Raw genomic sequence first — 18,761 nt, forward strand, 5'->3', positions numbered from 1 at the left:
CCTTTCTTGCCATCCTTCCTTCTCTCCTTCATTTCTTCCCAACGATCAACAGCAATATTAGTGGGGTGCTTGGGTGGCTCAGTCGGTTAAGCATCTGACTCTTGGTTTCAGCTCAAGTCATGATCTCATAGTTTGTGAGACCCAGCCCCTCATTGGGCTCCACAGTGACGGCAAAGAGCCTTCTTGGGATTCTTTCTCTGCCCCTTCTCTCTCCCTCTCTCTCTCTCTCTCTGTCTCTCTCTCTCTCAAAAATAAATATATAAACTTCAAAAAAACAATATTAGCAATAAAAGCAAACACATATATGTTTCCAGCTACCAGGCACTGATTCTGTTATACGTGTTCCTGTCTATGTATGTCACAGTTTACACATGTTGATTCATTAATTCTCACAACAATCCAACAAGGTAGGTCACATGACTATCCCCTTTTGCAAATGGGTAAGTCAAGGTTTGGAGAGGCTGAATAACTTGCTTGAGGTCACACCGCTCTTAAATGGTAGGGTGGGATCTTGCCCCCTCCCCAGCAGTCCCAGACAATCTGGCTCTGAGTCTGTTTTGGTCCTGACATTGCCCTGCTTCTCCAAACGTGGGGCTTCACGACCAGACCTGAACAGTCTTCATTCGTTTCTCTTATCAGAGCTCTCAAAAATCTTGCCTGTTCCTACCGATTCAATGTCATTTTTGTCAACCACTCCAAAATGTATATATCCACATATGTCCATTTTACTCTAGCTCCAAGATACCAGTGGCTACTGCAAACTTCCATTCCATCCACCTTTTAATTATTAAGTTTGAGACCCCAAAATTAACCTTGGCTTATTCCTTCTCTTTGCTCTCTATATCCTTTCAAATATGCTTCAAATGCTTCTCATTGCCTCTCCTAGCCAATACCACCAAAGCAGAAGCACCAAGGTTTCCAACAAGGGGTCTGTTACCCTAAAGAGCTAATATGACCTCTCAAATGACTGTCCCCTCCCTCCTCACTGGTATGTCCACCAAGCATTTTGGTCAAGAGGTTGGTCAGACCCATGGAAAGTAACAGTGAGTGCCCCTGAAGATAGAGGGCTGGTGCCCACTTTCCCACAGCTCCAACACTGCTTCCATTGTCTCAGTTTCTTTATTTTCCCACTGCCTGCTGATTTTTTAATTTCCACAACATGCAGTCACTATGGTTTCAGACAGCAACAAAAGGCATATGTCCTAAATCCTGTAGGAGGTCTCCAGCTGGCTGCAAGATTCCTTTGCTACTGTGGAAGCTAATGAGCCTCTAATAGATTTCTTTCTCCGGTGCCATAACCCTACCAGAAAAACCAGCCACAACCCATGAGCACATTCTAGAACTATTACAGTTCTCCTTTCACATATATACAGGGAGCCGTCTGCCCACAACAGCAGATAACTCATGCCTTCTCTCGCTCCTTAAAGTAAAGTTGAGTAACTTCACCAAACTGCTTAGATCCACCATTATGCACCATACATCATGCACCCTGAGGCAACAGAACAAGTTAAAAAATTATCTGTGATAAACATTCATTTGAAATGCAGCCAAGTAGACTTCAGAAAGCCCTCCACATTGTTATGAGCGTTTCTTCCCGGTTTCGTTGGTAAAATGAACTCTTTAAGTGGATAATTCATGATGTTGCAACAGACTACTGAATGAGTCAAATAAAAATATAAAAAGATCGCAACATATTAAGTTTAAAAACCAAGTTGCAAAAGGATGGGTAAATATGACACCATTAAATATGAATCATAAATACCATCAGAAAAAGGTTTTCAGGAGTTATCTAGACATAAGGATTATGGGTTATTTTGATTTTGTGGGTCTCTCAAATTTTCTGTCATAACCATGATTATCTTTGTAATCAGATTTTTTAAACTAATATTATTTTTAAAAAATTGTAACAATAGCAACAATGACAACAACAAATGTGGGTGGTTCCATTCTAAGGAAACTAGAGTTTCTAGAATATTCTGATATTCTTTAGCACAGAATTATCATGTTGGACAGTCCTTTAACATTGGGCTTTATTTAGTCATCTGCTAAATGATGAGTTGAAATAAGACATCAGAGGCACCTTCTGTTAAAGTTCTATGATCCAGTATTTGGAGAAGTTAGGATTGAGAAGGACATTCTATCTCCCACAAGGCAAGTGATAAACTAAAGTTTATCTGTCTGCTGAGACTGCTATATATGATTGTCCTGAGTCTTGGATTTTTTTCCTTTTTATAAGTAAAACAAGATATTTAGACTAGACATCCTCAGCGGCCAATGTCCTCTGGATCTAAAATTCTGTGGTTCTATGGGTCAGACTATGACTCAGAAATGGCTTTTTTTTTTTTATATTTATTTATTTTTTTTGAGAGAGAGAGAGAGAGAGAGAGAGAGAGAGAGAGGCAGAGAGAGAGGGAAAGAGAAATCCCAAGAAGGCTCCATGCTGTCAGCACAGAGCCCGATGCAGGGCTCAAACTCACTAACTGTGAGATCATGACCTGAGCCCCAGAAATGGCTTTTCAAGTGTTAGTGGCTTACAGACAAAATGTGCAATCTTTTCTCATGCATATTAGAGAATGGAAGATGCTGTGGCTACTAAAGTTGTGTCCTTAAAGAATTCGTGTTTGAAAATCCTACTTCTAATGTTCTTTAAGCAGGGCAAAGACAAACACAGGCACATACCTGACCTGGAGAACTGCCTGTCCTCAGTGAAAATTACAGACTTCAGGGACTGTGAGTTCCACTGCCATAAAGTAACTCAACTTGTTTGCTGCAAGGCTGGGTTTTTTTTTTTTCTTGTGGTCATTATTTTAAGTTGTCAGATTATTCCCTTGTTCATAATACCAGCAGAGAGCAGGAGACAAACCCGAGGCAGAGCAGAACATGGTCTGCTCTCTCTAATGCACACTGAAATCTGGGAGAAGCTATTTTATCTTAACAAAGGTAATGGCTATAACCGCACTTTGTAGACCAGAAAGCCCTGTACAAATGTGGAAAGTTGTTATTATTATTCACATCTCTGGGCCTTTTTAAAAAATGTGTATTTATTTTTTGACACAGAGAGAGAGAGAGAGAGAGAGACAGAGCATGAGTGGGGGAGGGGCAGAGAGAGAGGGAGACACAGAATCTGAAACAGGCTCCAGGCTCTGACTGTCAGCACAGAGCCCAACACGGGGCTTGAACTCACGGACAGCAAGATCATGACCTGAGCCGAAGTCGGACGCTCAACTGACTGAGCCACCCAGGAGCCCCTCTAAGCCTTTTTTGATAAGATAACTTTTTTCTTAAACTCAAGTTGGCTAACATACAATGTAGTCTTGGCTTCAGGAGTAGAATCCAGTGACTCCCCTCTTATGTATGACACGCAGTGCTTATTCTGGAAAGTACCTTCCTTAATGACAGTCACCCATTTAGCTCATTCCCAACCATCCCCCTCCAGCAACCCTGTTTGTTCTCTGTATTTAAGAGTGTTTTATGGTTTGCCTTCTTCTCTGTTTTTACCTTAGTTTTCCTTCCCTTCCCCTAGTTCATCTGTTGAGTTTCTCAAATTCCACATATGAGTGAAATCATATGATATCTTTCTGTCTCTGACTGACTTATTTCATTTACCATAATACCCTCTAGTTTCATCCATGTTGTTGTAAATGGAAAGATTTCCATTTACATATAAATGGAAATAGAAATTTTACATAAATATAAAATATTCCATTTTATGTATCTCTTTATCCATTCATCAGTCAATGGACATTTGGGCTCTTTCCACCTTTTGGCTATTGTCGATAGCATTGCTGTAAACATTGGGGTGCATGTGCCCCTTCAAATCAGCATTTTTGTCTCCTTTGGATAAATACCTAGTAGTACAATTGCTGGGTCATGGGGTAGTTCATTTTTAGTTTTTTGAGGAACCTCCATACTGTTTTCCAGAGAGGCTGCACCAGTTTACATTCCCACCAACGGTGTAAGAGGGTTCCCCTTCCTCCGCATCCTTTCCAACATCTGTTGCTTCCTGAGTTGTTAATGTTAGCCATTCTGACAGGTTTAAGGTGGTGTCTCATTGTGGGTTTGATTTGTATTTCCCTGATGATGGGTGATGTTGAATGTCTTTTCATGTGTCTGTTGGCCATCTGAATGTCTTCTTTGAAGAAGTGTCTAAGGGATGCCTGGGTGGCTCAGTTGGTTGAGCGTCTGACTTCGGCTCAGGTCATGATCTCACTGTCCATGAGTTCAAGCCCTGCGTCAGGCTCTATGCAGACAGCTTGGAGACTGGAACCTGCTTTGGATTCTGTGTCTCCCTCTCTCTCTGTCCCTCCCCTGCTCATGCTCTGTCTCTCTCACTCTCAAAAATGAATAAATGTTAAACAAAAATTTTTTTTAATTAAAAAAAAAAGAAAAGAAAAAGTGTCTATTCATGCCTTTAGCCCATTTCTTCACTGGACTGCTTGTTTTTTCGGTGTTGATAAGACAACTTCTCAAGGTCTCTTTAAACGTTAAAACTCTTATTTCATGATGCTTCAGTAGTTAATTTCAACAAGCATTGCCAGTGGAACCTGGATCAGACTTCCCAGTTCTGAGGTTGGGGTTCTTTGAGGGTTTGGGGCAATAAACTGGAGAGGGCTCATTAAATTCTGAAGCATAATTCAAAACAACATCAATTTAGATTTCTTCTCATTATGGATACTATGCTTCCATGCTTTGCATCAGGAGGAATTGGCACCCCAAAGTCCCTCAGAGAGAGGAAACTTCGTTCTTACTGATATGTAAGTTCTACAGTCTGAGTAGTTTGCAGAACCACTAGCAAGAGGGATGCCCGGGGCCTGCAGTGGGAAACATGGTTTTGGAAATCACCTGTTCCTGCTGCTTTGCAAGTCAACTCACCGAGGTGGAAATGTTTTGTTCTCTCTTTTCTCCCATGTCCAGGATAAAACCTGGAATGAAATCATGGAAACATATCAAAAACTTCCTACCAATTAATTAGACTTGAGAAAGCAGCAAGTGGCCAAGTTGGAAGTCTTCACAGGTGAATGCATTGATTTATCGGACCATTTTATCAGTTCCTAAGATGGTAATGTGGCTTTCAGTTTCATAGTAGATGGAAAATATTAATTTGATTCTATGGGGACTCATTTCTCCCTGCCATGCTAAAAAAAGGAAGTTGAGGAGAAGGTCCCTTCTTTCAGGGAATCTGAAGAAAATTGCATTTATGGTGTATTTTTGTTTATCTGCTGCTTGGTGTCTCTTTGTTCTCTTTTTTAAACATGGCCTGTTTGGTTTGTGTGAGATCTTCTGAGTAAACTAGTCCAGCTCCCCATCTGATGTCTGAATCTCTTCTGCCTTCTCACCCCATGTTCATACACTTCTAGAGTGAGGGAGCTCACTGCCATCCTCAAAGTACCTGTCCCACCTTCGGTCAGCTCCCTCTTTTGGAGCTCTTGTTCCCTCTGAACAATGCCAAGCAAATCTTCTTATCAGCCATAGGTCACAGATTTCTGGGGCAACCATTCACATGTGATGCAGTGGGGTCAGATTCCACAGTATATTCGTGGTATCTGTGGGAGAAATGGTGCCCCCGACGTTGTGTGCTGCTGCAGCCGTGATCGAGTGCAGTTATGAGCAGAGAATTCCTTGGCAAAGGATTCCTTTCCAGGGCAAATGATGGGCAGGGAGCAGCTGCCTTCCAAGATGACAGGGGAGGAAGAGCCACATTGCTGCCAAGGTTGCCTCTGCCCATAAGGCTTTGGCACTCAGGCTACTCTCTTACACAGGAAAAAATGCTGTGCTTGGAGACTTGGGTTCAAGTTCTGGATCTGCCTCTGGCTTTGACCTTAAGAAAGTCTAGTCCACCATTTCCTAAATCAGGGGTTGGCAACATTTTCATAAAGGTCCAGACAGTAAATATGTTAGGCTTTGCAGGTCATGTGGTCTTTATTGCAATTACTCAACTTTTTTGTTGCAGTGCCAAAGAAGCTATAGATAATTTGTAGGAAAGAAAGAAAGAAAGAAAGAAAGAAAGAGACTGAGGGAGGAAGGAAGGAAGGAAGGAAGAAAAAAGAAAAATAATGTGCATAGCTGTATTACAATAAAACATTATTTGAGTAGCAGGCCTGGTTGATCCCACAGGCTGTCATTTACCAATCCCTGCCCTAAGATATAAAAGAGGGATGACGATACCATCTCTGGCTATCTCATAACATCTAATCATTGCCATGATCAGATTAGTTTTCTTTGACATCTATCAGGTGCTATACAAATGTCAGTTAAAATGTAAATAATATTGATTGGGTAGGTCACAATGTTATGTACTTTACCGGCAAAATTTAAACCACAAAGACACTCAGAAAATTAAGACTTAGAGATGATATCTGTTAGGGTACAGAAAACTAGCTTAAGTAATATAGGATTTTATTGGCCCATGTAGCTGTAAATGTCACAGGTGGGAGAGAGTTCAAGTTTGGTTTGATCAAGGAATTCAAAACCAAGGAAAAATTTCTTTCCATCTCTTATCCCTGCTTTCCATAGCATCAGTCTCATCTTATGACAGGCTTCTGTTATAGTCACAGATTGGCTGCTGTCCTTGAGGCCATAGAGAGAGAGAGAGGGACAGAGGAGATCTCTTCTCAGCATTCATAGCCAAAGTCTTCATTTTCATTCTGATTGGACTGGCTTAAGTCACATGCCCTCTCCTGAACCAACCCCTCTGATGAGGAAGGAAAGTGCTAATTGGCTTAAAACAATGAAGGCCCATCTCTAAGAGTAAGGTCATTGTGATACATGGCACAGCCGAGGCATAGGGACGAGTAGATCCTGAGGTGAAAACCAGAAGATGTTAGGGAAGGGGAGTTTTGGGTGGTAACCAATAGATGTTCACTATGAAGCCCTAACCCCCTGAGCTATGCTACCGCCCTTGCCCTAATAAATAGCGTAAGAATTATTTAATCCCACTGTAAGCTACACAAGCTTTTCAAACTAGCATTTTCTGGGTTTTTTTTAAAGGTCAATTTGAGTTTATTTATTTTCAAATGTTCCAGTGTATTTAGAGGATACATATCTTCCTTTACACAATCAATACAAGTTTCCCAAAGTTATTTGTTGTAAGTCAAGTGGTAAAATAAATCTACCAGAGGACTCACTATTTTTTTAAGTGGCAAAATTTTGTATAAGGTTAAGAATCTTATAGCAGAAATACTATTTCTTCTAAATTTTCTCAAAGATTCTGTAGCAATGACTTCTGTCTCTTACAATTATGGTTTTTAAATACTTGGATGTTTCCAAATTTCCAGACAACAATACTCAAGGCATACCTCAGAGATATTGTGGGTTTGGTTCCTGCCCACCATGATAAAGTGAATATGGCAATAAAGCAAGTCAAAGGAATCTTTGGGTTTCCCAGTGCATACGAAAGTTATATTTACATTATATTGTAGTCTATCAAGTATGCAATAGCAGTATGTCTAAAAAACAGTGGTTTACCTTAATTTAAAAATACTTTATTGCTAAAAAATGCTAACCACCGTCTGTCTGAGCTTTCAGCATGTCATAACCCTCGTGCTGGTAGAGGGTGTCGCTTCAGTGTTGATGGCTGCCGACTGCCTAGGGTGGTGGTTGCTGATGGCTGAGGAGGCTGTGACAATTTCTCAAAGCAACAATGAAGTTTGTCACATCAATTGACTCTTCCTTTCACTTGAACACTTAGAGACCACTGTAAGACTATTAATTGCCTACTTTCAATATTGTTGTGTCTCAAGGAATAGGGAGGCCAGAGGAGAGGGAGAGAGATGGGGGAATGACTGATTGGGGCAACAGTCAGAACACACACAACATTGATTGATTTTAACTTCACCCTTTTATATGGACATAGTTCGTGGCACCCTAAAACAATCACAATAGTAACATCAAAGATCATGGATCACAGATCACCATACAAAATATAATAATAATGAAAAAGTTTGAAACATGAGATTTATGAAAATGTGACACAGAGATAGAAAGTGAGTAAATGCTATTGGAAAATGGCACCAATAGACTTGATCAACACAGGATTGCCACAGACCATCAATTTGTAAAGAATGATATATCTGTGAAGTGCAAGAAAATGAGGTTTGCCTGTACATGAACTTTGGGAAGCTCTAAGTCAGTGGTTCTCATAGTGGGGGTCCCTACACTGGCAACATCAGAATCACTTGGGAACTTACTAGAAATATATATTCTCAGACCCCATCAGCGACCTACCGAATCAGATACTTGGGGGGTTGACACTAATGTCTGATTTAACAAGGCCTCTAGGTGATTCTGATGCAAGTTCTAGAACCATTCACTGCATTAATTAATTTTTTTTAACGTTTATTTATTTTTGAGACAGAGAGAGACAAAGCATGAATGGGGGAGGGTCAGAGAGAGAGGGAGACACAGAATCCGAAACAGGCTCCAGGCTCTGAGATGTCAGTACAGAGCCCAACGCGGGGCTCAAACTCACGGACCGCGGGATCAAGACCTGAGCCGAAGCCGGACGCTCCACCGGCTGAGCCACCCAGGCGCCTCCACTGCATTAATTAATATGAAAATGGAAACTGGAGAAGACTGGTGGTCTAAAGTCCAGTTTTTTCACACCTAAGCTCTTTGAAATAATTGGCCCCTTTGAATGTTTCATCATATTTTTACAAAGTAGTCCTGTTTCAATAAATTGGTCTCTAGTGTATAGAATGAGGGCAAGTTATCTGGAGAACTATAGTTCCTCCTTGATTTGCTGTTGTTTTCCTATTGTATGAAAGCATCTGATCAAGTAATAATAACATAAAGACTCCCTTAATGTCTCATTAATATTTATGCCTTTCTCCAAATCTAAACATCTTCCCTGTTATCAGATATTAACTCATTAATTGTTTATTTTTAATTTCCTGAATGTACAGGATATTTGGGTCTTTTGCAGAGGAAGGAATAAATGAAAATTTAGTATGAATGTTGTTTTGGTCTCAAGTTAGTGCCATGGCAGGAAGAGAACCTTTGAGAATTTTCTGGCCCCCAGAAGCAGAGAAGGCCCATTTGAACAGATTATGTTCAGCGGGACTGTTGAGGGGGCTCATGCAAGCAACAGCGACTTCGTACAGAACAGCACCTTTCCCATATGTGTTCTATGGAGCTTAAATGTCATCATTTGTATTTAGTAAAATTCTTAAACCTTGAAAATACTGGTTGCTACCTTGTTTTGTAAAGTTATACTCAGGTTTATGTTCAATGTTCTCCCAAAGGGCAAGTTTCAAAATTGAAAAATATAAAGTAATGTGCATTGGATTTTCTAAAAAGATCTTCATGAATACATTAAAATATCTACAAACTCATGAATATCTTCTGGATGTAGATTTATGGAGACTTTTTGCAAACCTAGAAGAGTTAAGTCAGGTGAGTCAAAGCAGGAAGGTTCCAGTAGCCATGTTTTAAAATTAACCAGAAGGGGGCATCTGGGTGGCTCAGTCAGTTAAGCTTCTGACTTCAGCTCAGGTCATGATCTCGAGGTTCATGAGTTTGAACCCCATGTCGGGCTGTGTGCTGACAGCTCAGAGCCTGGAGCCTGCTTCAGACTCTGTATCTCCCTATCTCTCTCTTCCTCCCCTGCTCATGCTCTGTCTCTGTCTCTCAAAAATAAATAAATGTTAAAAAATTAAAAAAAAATTGTTTATGCCTTACCCTTGGAAGTATCTATACTCTTGTCTTCTTTCTCTCTGACCCTAGACAAGCTTCGATTTTGTAAACAGTGTTTTTGGCATCATCAAGGACTATGCTGAGCCTTCTGAGACCTCACTACTGATGGATTTCATCTCCATGCTCACAAAGGCAAAATCCTTCTGGGACATCCCAGTTTCATGCAGTAAATTCACCCACCTCCCAGGATAGCTGTTTACATCCCCTTGATGTGTGCATGTGTGTTATTGTGCTTGAGAAATTTCCATCAGCACCCTCCCACAAAGGAACCATCATCTGATGCTCTGTCAGTTGACATTTTCAAAAATAACTGGCAGATTTCTGTTTGCCATTGTCACCTCTCCTGTGTGGGTTTTATTAACAGAAAATTCTGCATTCATGGAAAAACCATTTCCAAGTCTGTTTTTTTAAATTGCTTCAACTTACAGCAATATTCATGGTGATAGTTAGTGTAGGCTAATTACATGGTTCAGTTCTTCTTCTAACGAGGTTCCTGGCTCTCAGAAAGGAACAAAATAAACCTTCACATTTATCAACACCCTTAATAAGACTTCTGTATGGAAGGAGAAGAAAAGAGGAAAGTCTGTACCTTTGGTATGATAAATGCTATTTACTTCCTGAGTAGATATTTGGACCTTCTCCCCCACTTTTCCACTTTGACCTTTTTAATCCATATCCTCATTTAGCAAAATTTAAATTTTTACAATCCATTTAAAAACAATGTAGGAAAAAATTTAAAAATAAAGTAAAATAAACACAGATTGAGATTTATTGAGCACTCACTAAGTGCTTAGGTGTGGAGCTGAGACCCTATACATGGTAATGTGCAAAATTAGATACACTCCCTGGTCCCGGGGAGTTTTCAGTCTAGTGGGGGAGAAATTAATCCAATAATGATGCTAAAGATACAACCAAATTGAGATAAATGCTGGGGGGCAGGAAAGGAACATAAATATTGTGAAAGAAAGCTTCTAGGTTGGGGCAGATGGTGAAGTAGTTACAGATAGGAGATTCTTTGGAAGGCAGTGATGCTTGAGGTGAGATATGGAGGGAGTACTTACTAAGGTGAAACAAGCATGAAATTAGGTGATAGTAAGGAGATCTTTAGTAAATTCTGAAAACAGATTTGAATAAGAAATGCTGTGAAAAACAAGAGGAAGAATGTAGCATCAGGAATTAGATAAAATCTCAATCCTTCAGAGTCGGAACGTATTTACATGCAGTTTTTAGTAAATAGTCTGGAGAAATAGCAACTTCTCGTCAAAACACATAAGTTGTATTCATCTGCTCCAGCTGCTATAACAAAATATCACAAGAGTGGGCAGCTTTGAAACAAAAGAAATTTACTTCTCATAGTTCCGGAAGGTGGAAGACTGAGACGAGGGTGCCAGCATGGTCAGGTGAGGGTCCCTTCTGGTCCCATTGTATCCTCACAGGGCAGAAGGAGGTAGAGATCTCTCTGGAGCATCTTTTAGAAAGGCACTAATCCCATTCACAAGGCGTCTACCCTCATGACCTGTTCTCCTAAGGGCCCACTTGCTAATACTGTCACATTAGGGGTTAGTATTTAACATATGAATTTGAGGGGACACCAATATTCAGACCACAGCATGAGAGCACTTTACAGACTACTAAAGCATGGTGCATCAATAGACTGTTTGCCAAAGTCTATAACGTAACCCACACGTGAATGCTTCACATAATGTTACAAGTGTGCAAAGGTGGATTATAAAAGCTTTTCCTAAATTTAAAAAGTCCTCTATCGGTCAGGTTAAATTCATTTTTGTACCACAATAACAGTCCCCAGATCTCAGTGGCGTGGCTCATATCTCACTTATGCTCTGTTTCCATTTTTTTGTCACTGTCCTCGCTCTGGGACCCATGCTGAGGGAGCAGCCACCACCTGGAATGTTACCAGTCTTCATGGCAAAGACATAAGAGATTAGGGCAAAGCACTCACGGACTCTTCAAGTTTCTGCCTGAAGCAACGCACGGCATGTCTGTTGATACTTCAAAGGTCAAAGACAGGCACGTGGCCAAGCTCACCCTCAGTGGAGTGGGTACGTGCAATCCTCCCCAGGAAGGGGAAGCAGAGGAAGGGTAATACCACAGTGCCTCACAAGCAGCTCACCAGGGCAAGACTGGGACATTTGCTATTCACACGGGAGCCATTTATTACGTCACCATGAAGGAAAATGAGGGTTGCAGAGGTTAGATAATTTGGCCAAGGTCACAGAGCTAATAGGTTGTGGACCTGGATTTCTAAGCCTGAGTCTGCGTGGTCTTAATGATAGCCTCTGGGCAATGGCAGTTCCCAAGCATCTCAGTGCCTCCTGAGAAGACCTGCTCTCTATTTCCTGCCCAGGCATCAAAGCCCCCTACTCAAAAATAAACTCACATCATTGTCTTTCAAATTACTTCTCGTTGAAGCCAAACTGTGACCTTTCTCCCCATAGCATTTTGTCTGCTGAGGTCCTGTAACAAAAATATTTTCTGGGTTTTTGTTATCTCTGTCTTTACTGCTGTCGCTTCCCTTAGTGGCTTTTTACACTGGGTCCGCTTTCTCTACTCCCTAGAGTGGTAACATTATCAGAAGCACATCTGTCTTCCTTCTCTCGCTCCATCACATTGTCACACTGTTGGAAAACTCTTAATGGGACACATTACTCATTATTTTAATAAATAGGTCTATCAAGGAGCACGTGGTTTAGCAACATGGTAGGCACTATGGAATCCTGAAGAAGAGTGTCTGAAGCATTGGCAACAAGAAAAGAGTGACTGTCATCCCAAAGACACACTTTGCTAGGCTGGTGGCACTTTGATGTGTTCTGTTTGACCCTTAGATATATGAACATATACATATGAATTGGCCATCTGCCTTATACTAAAATAAATTTGAGATGGCTTACAAATGTGAAGTCTTTTTTTTTAATGTTTATTTTTGAGAGAGAGCACAAGCAGGGGAGGGGCAGAGAGATACGGGGACAGGGGGTCTGAGGCAAGCTCTGTGCGGAGAGCAGAGAGCCTAATGCAGGGCTCGAACTAACGGACCGTGAGATCACGACCTGAGTCTGACGCTTAGCCAACAGAGCCACCCAGACACCCCCAAATGTGAAGTCTTTAGAGCAGGTTTCAGACGTTAAACAAGAACAATGAAGACAAGGGAAGAGAAGTGCTAAGCCCAGTACATTTAATAGATGCCCCCCCCCCCAAATTTAATGCTATATTTTTAGAAGCCAGCAGGAAAATTAAATTTATGGATATTTCTGAGGACTATTGGATGACGTGTAAAATGTTGCTACTTTAATCACTTACTACTAACACCAGCTTAACTAATCAACCAACATGAGCACTGAAATCAAAGGTGATATTTGTATCAGAAACCATGCGGGATATGTAGGCCTCAACAAAGGCAACCAGAGGTAAAGGGTGAATTAAATTAAGATATCCAAAGGAGGGGTACCTTGGTGGCTTAGTCGGTTAAGCTTCTGACTTCAGTTCAGGTCATGATCTCATGGCTCATTAGTTCAAGCCCCACCTCAGGCTCACTGCTGTCAGCACAGAGCCCACTTCAGATCTTCTGTCCCTTCTCTCTCTGCTCCTCCCCTACTCATTCTCTCTCTCTCTCTCAAAAATAAACATTAAAAAAAAAAAAGATGTCTTAAGTAGAATTTTCTTTAAGCATGTGGGAGATGGGGGGAGTTGGTTTATTGAGGAGTGAACTGTTTATTATGGGAATACCATTTCAGTTTTAAAAATGTTTATAATAAAGACGACCTGTTTCTACCCACGCAGTCACAGCTCCTGCTTGATAACGGTGACTTTCCAGTTTTCCCTGTTGTGATTAACGGTACAGGTGAAGAGAAAGTCCATGCTTTCCTTGACTGTGAGTCTCCTTCTGCTTCTCTTCCTGCGGTATTTCTGAGGCAGCCTCTGTCAGAGCCACCAGACCTACTGCCTGAATGACTTAGTCACTGTCTTTTATCTTGAGAGCCTGAGGCAAAGAGATGACCGTGGAATTTATTTAAAAGGAAAGTACCATTTTCTTTTATATTTTTCCTAAGACTCTTTGGGCATAACAGGTACTGGGAATTATTACACCCCAATTAAATGGGAAAGAAGATGAATGCTCAACAATACATTTTAACTACAAATCTGCTTTCCCCATAAATACATGGTCCACTGCACACTTTGGAATTTTAAATGGTGCACATCTGGAAACATTATATCATCTTTCTTTCCTGAAATTTGGGTAGGGCTTAAAAATGTTTTCTTTGTTCATTGGTTTGTTTGTGGAAGAAATTGGTACAGTGTAAGGAGAAAATAGAACAAAAAACGAGGCTTTGTTTGTGACCAGAAGTTTGGCTTTTGTGCGATTTGGTTACAGGAAAATCCTAGTGCACAAAAGCCTGAAGGACCCTTTACGTTGTAGTCTATGTGAATGGCGGCCCCTTGGACTCCTCATGGAGCACAACAGAAATGTTTGCCCTGACCCTGTACAACATGGCAGCAGTGGCTTCCAAAGTGCCAGAACAAGGAATTTCTGCTGGGGAACTTAAGCATTTGTTAATAAGCAAATCTTGAAGGAATTTTCCTTGACTTCTCTAGCTCCTTTGATCAACCCCCTTCCCTTTGATATTTCTTTAGTCTGACCTGTACCTTTTCAGTATCATGCCAGAGCCCTTCTGTGTGATCCAGAGAAAATGGTCCAAGCTTTTCCAGAAAACCAGCTCTTCCCTGCAGCTGCAAGTAGCCCCGCCAGAGCATCAGCTCAGAGGCAAGGCAAAGGAGGAAAGGCTGCCATTTTCCCCAAAGACTTCGCTGTGGATCAGTGCACCTTTGCCACGGCCCAGATGTGCCAGAAAGCCTGGATGTGGAATGACCCAAGAAAAGAAAAATGATCTTTGGGAAGAGACTTGGCTCCATTTTTGTAGCTTCAGCCTTTCAGTATTTAATTTGCTACTCAAACTGAAGCTCATTAGATTTCCAAATATATGAATAACCCTACTGCAAAAGTTTTCCCTGGAAGCTGATGGATTAGACTCTTAGCCAGGGACCCAAACTGGGAAGAATCCAGGTCCATTTCTCTCCCTTCCAAGCTAGGACAGAGATGAATTTAACAAAGCTCAGCCACTGCTTCCAAACAACTGTGGAAAAATCTCATATCAACTCGTTTACATTTACATGTGAAATATATATAGCAGCCAGAGATAGTTAGGGAAAAGAAATAGGGGGTGAAATGTTGTAATGGTAACATACAATACCCTTACAATGCATAATACTTTACCAGGCACTTTGTCAAACATTTCTTTTAATCCTTAGCACAAAACTATGAAGTTGATTACATGTTCCCCATATGTCCCTGAGGCTAAGAAAGATTATGTGACTTTATAAGGTCACGTGGCCAGTAGGTGGCAAAAAAGAACCTGGATAAGAGTCTTCAGGCAAAAAAAAAAAAAAAAAAAAATCCAATGGTCTTTCCACCAGAACTATTTCCAACTTCTCAGGTAAATTTCCCATTGCTGGGGAGCTGTCAGCCTCATGAAACAAAACTGAGGAGTCAGGTAGAGGCTCTGGAAGAATGGAAGGTGCATCTGCCTTCCTCAGCCCCATGGTACGAAGCAAAAGCATCACCACAGGTAGTTAATCATAATATGACAATACATATAAGATATACAATACATATAAGAATACATATAAGAATTATAATGCTTATAACATGTAATAATTATAATAATAATAATAATAATAATAATAATAATAATAATGTAATAGTAAGTAAAAATAATAAAGGTGACTCATTCTTGAGCCCTTGTTATGGCCAGGCACTGTGCTGCGTACTAAACATCTATGATCTCTTTGTCTATACAGTGCCCCTGTGAGATCTGATATTATCCTCATTTTTCAGGAGCTTAGATAAATTAGGCAACTTGCTGGAAGATACAGTCGTTCAAGGAAGACGCCGGCAGGATTCCAGTTCAGTCCTGTCTGAAGCTGACATTCGTTCTCCTACTATGCTCTGATGTAAGCGTGGTTGGGGCACCTGGGTGGCTCATCAGTTAAGGGCCTGACTTCAGTTCAGGTCATGATCTGAATCATGGGTTGTGAGCTCGAGCCCCACATCAGGTAAGGCCAAGCCCCACTTCAGGTAAAACACGAGCCCTGCTTCTCTCTCTCTCTCTCTCTCTCTCTTTTTCTCTGCCCCTCACTCACTTGCACCCTCTCTCTCAAACAAACAAACAACAAACAGCGTGGTTGCAGAACTGAAATCTGTGTCATGCTATGGGCTGCCTGGAATTGGGCTCTGAATGCACTGGGATGAATTTACCCCCGTACCACATTGGCCTGGGCTCTATGAGTGTCTGTACGTTGTGTTGGCAAACACTGATGGGAGTAGAATGCTCCCTGCTCTTTCCTAAACAGTCAGGACGAGACAGAGAAAGAGACAAAACTTTATACTAGGTCTCTTCGTGCGGCTCGACTAAACAATGGCTAAGACCTCTCTCTACCTACCATAGACCGAGTGTTTGAGAAATACCAGACACTGTTCTGGGCACTTTGCGTAGATTATCTCATCAAAACCCCTCACCAACCTGATGAAATCATCATTCTCATTATCCATTTCACAGATGAGGTTTAGGGAGCTTAAGCATATTTCCCAAGATCCCACAAACGCTGGCTGCCCAGCACCATGCTGTGTCCCACCAAGACAGATTTATGAGAAGAATGTTTGATTTGGGGCCCTGAATTCCTTTCACTGATCCCCTAAACACATTGGATACTTAGTATAAAACAAAAGCAGATCCTATTGATCTAGACCTATCCATTGAAAGGCCTTTTATGTCTACTCTTTCTTGATAGAGATGTTCTTTTCTTCCCTAATGCACCTGAAAAATAAAGTCAAAAGGGGAGATAAAAGAAAAACTCATAGCTATTTTTAGAATCATCAAATAGCTTTATTCTCTCTTCTGAGGACTTTCAAAACTCTAAAAGCTTCCAATTACCTGCCTGGATCTTTGTCTAAATTATTTACCACTGATACTTCTTGCCTGATATTGTTATGTGGGGGAGATTGCGTGTTGCTACGTTTACCTGCACTAAAAGTGGGTGCTGGCCACCAGAGCTGTCCCCTGAGGCGTGGAAATATGGGGCAATGGCCTGGGCCTGTGTGTTTTGAGGAAACCCATTACTGGAGCTCCCAGTCACCCTGGCTGGAATGCAGCTGCCAGTGAGTCAGCATGGAAATCAGCCACTAAGCCTACAGACGAAGGCCCTCTTCCCCCACTCCTCTTCTCACAGTTTCCACCCCCAGCCTCTCCACACCTGCAGTTCCAGCGTCCTTCCTCATCCTTCCCAACCTGTGATGAGAATCACAGCCATTTTGACCAGATGAGAACTTGGAGGTGGTCTAGAGACTTCTGCAATTTTCCAAAACAGGAATCTGGGGTGCAGAGAAGGGAAGGGGATCCTCAGAAGACCTTGAAGCCTTGCTCCTAGAGTTCCATTCATCATGCACCCAAGTACTCACTTTCATGACCTGCCATTGGTATATGGGGAAGTGGAAAAGACTGTGTCTGGCAGAATTCCTGTGAGGAATGAGCCCTAAATGTTTTCAGAAGAAATACTTTGGTAAAGCTGCTAACGTGGCCAGATGAGAAGCCTGTCCGTGGTGGACGAGGTCAAACTGTGAAAGACAAGCATAAATTGCTAAGCAAGAGGCTGAGAGAGAAAGGGGGCAAAGTTCAGGGGTAAGGGAGACAAAGAGCTCTCTTTTCAGAGAAGAGAATAGCACCAGAAAAATGGCGGAGGGCTGTGGGCTGTGTATTTGACCCCGCCCCACAACCCAAAATCTTCAGTAAAATAAATATGTAATTCATAAAGTGTTTGGCAGGAGGGGGTTAACAGTGGAAACCAACATAGGAAACCAACCAATGGACCTGGCTTGGCATTTGTCCCATGTTGTTCAAAAAAGAAGTATGCGTGCAAACAGGAGTCCAGGGGCCAGAGAAAGCCATTGGAATCTCCGTGTCTCTCAGTGAGTTTCTAAATATCTACATAAGGGCTTTGGACTTCCCTGGGCCATTGAGTCAGCTGTACCCAGATCTCCAAAATGCAAGGGCTGACATTTGGGCATAAAGATGGATGCGGCTGTCTTTGGGGAAGCAAAGAGAATCTCTATAGTGTGCCTTAGCCCACTTGAGACTGGTCCTGGAGTGCCTTGGTCACAAGACAAAGGATTTAACCTGGGCCTGGACTGAGCATAAAAGTGGAAAAGGGGCAATAGCCTGCAGCACAAAAAAATGTTTTAAAAAATTTTTAATGTTTATTTATTTATTTGGGAAGAGAGAGCACAAGCATGGGGGGCTAAGAGAGAGAAAAAAATATCAAGAATCCCAAGCAGGTTCTGCGCCGTCAGCTCAGAGCCTGATGTGGGACTTGATCTCATGAACCATAAGATCATGACCTGAGCTGAAATCGAGTCAGATGCTCAACTGTATGAGCCACCCACGTGCCCCAAGAAAAACATTTAGTTAAGGGTAGGACCCTTTTACAGCTCAACTCAGGTGGGAGAAGAGAAGAGGGAGAGAACACACTAACAGTACTAACAGTACTTTTTGATGCACCTGTGTGCATAGCAGCCAAACACTGGGTTCCATTCGTCATGTGTCATCAAAAGCCAGGGCCCCTCCGTTCAAGACCATGTCGCATTCCAAAAAACAGTCCAGCAGATGAAAGAAATGGAAGAGCCGTTCGCACCTTTACTTGTGTCTCTCAAATGCCTTTGATGGAAATTCAGTGTATAACCCATAGCAGTACTTACTAAAATCTTCCCGGTGCTTGCACACCTTGCAACTGCCTTTTGGCCCAACCTCTCCCTATTGAAAATTGTCTGTCTTTATCCCTCCTCGTTCCTGTCTCTGCTCTATATCATGTAGATCAACTTAGCCTCTTGAGTTCTGTTTTCACTTTCTCTTCATTGCCCTGAATCTCAGCAACAAAGGAGACTTGAAGAACTGCCCCATGAACAAAATTCCTTCCTTTCCCTTTTACCCCCATGTGCATCCTCAGTT

At 41.7% G+C, this 18,761-nt stretch overlaps 1 protein-coding gene across 1 annotated transcript in view; it reads left to right on the plus strand.

Annotated features, from left to right (window-relative positions):
* Positions 1 to 18,761, plus strand: part of PLEKHG7 (pleckstrin homology and RhoGEF domain containing G7) — a 59,806-nt gene that overhangs the window by 21,285 nt on the left and 19,760 nt on the right. Inside the window, 6 exon segments of the mRNA XM_078450516.2 lie at positions 2,655 to 2,750; positions 4,915 to 5,047; positions 9,269 to 9,390; positions 9,721 to 9,821; positions 13,606 to 13,725; positions 17,307 to 17,438. Of these exon segments, the coding sequence (XP_078306642.2) occupies positions 2,655 to 2,750; positions 4,915 to 5,047; positions 9,269 to 9,390; positions 9,721 to 9,821; positions 13,606 to 13,725; positions 17,307 to 17,438 (704 nt within the window).

Source organism: Panthera onca, chromosome B4 (genome assembly GCF_046562875.1).
Source record: "Panthera onca isolate mPanOnc1 chromosome B4, mPanOnc1 haplotype 2, whole genome shotgun sequence".
NCBI classification, from domain to species: Eukaryota; Metazoa; Chordata; class Mammalia; order Carnivora; family Felidae; genus Panthera; species Panthera onca.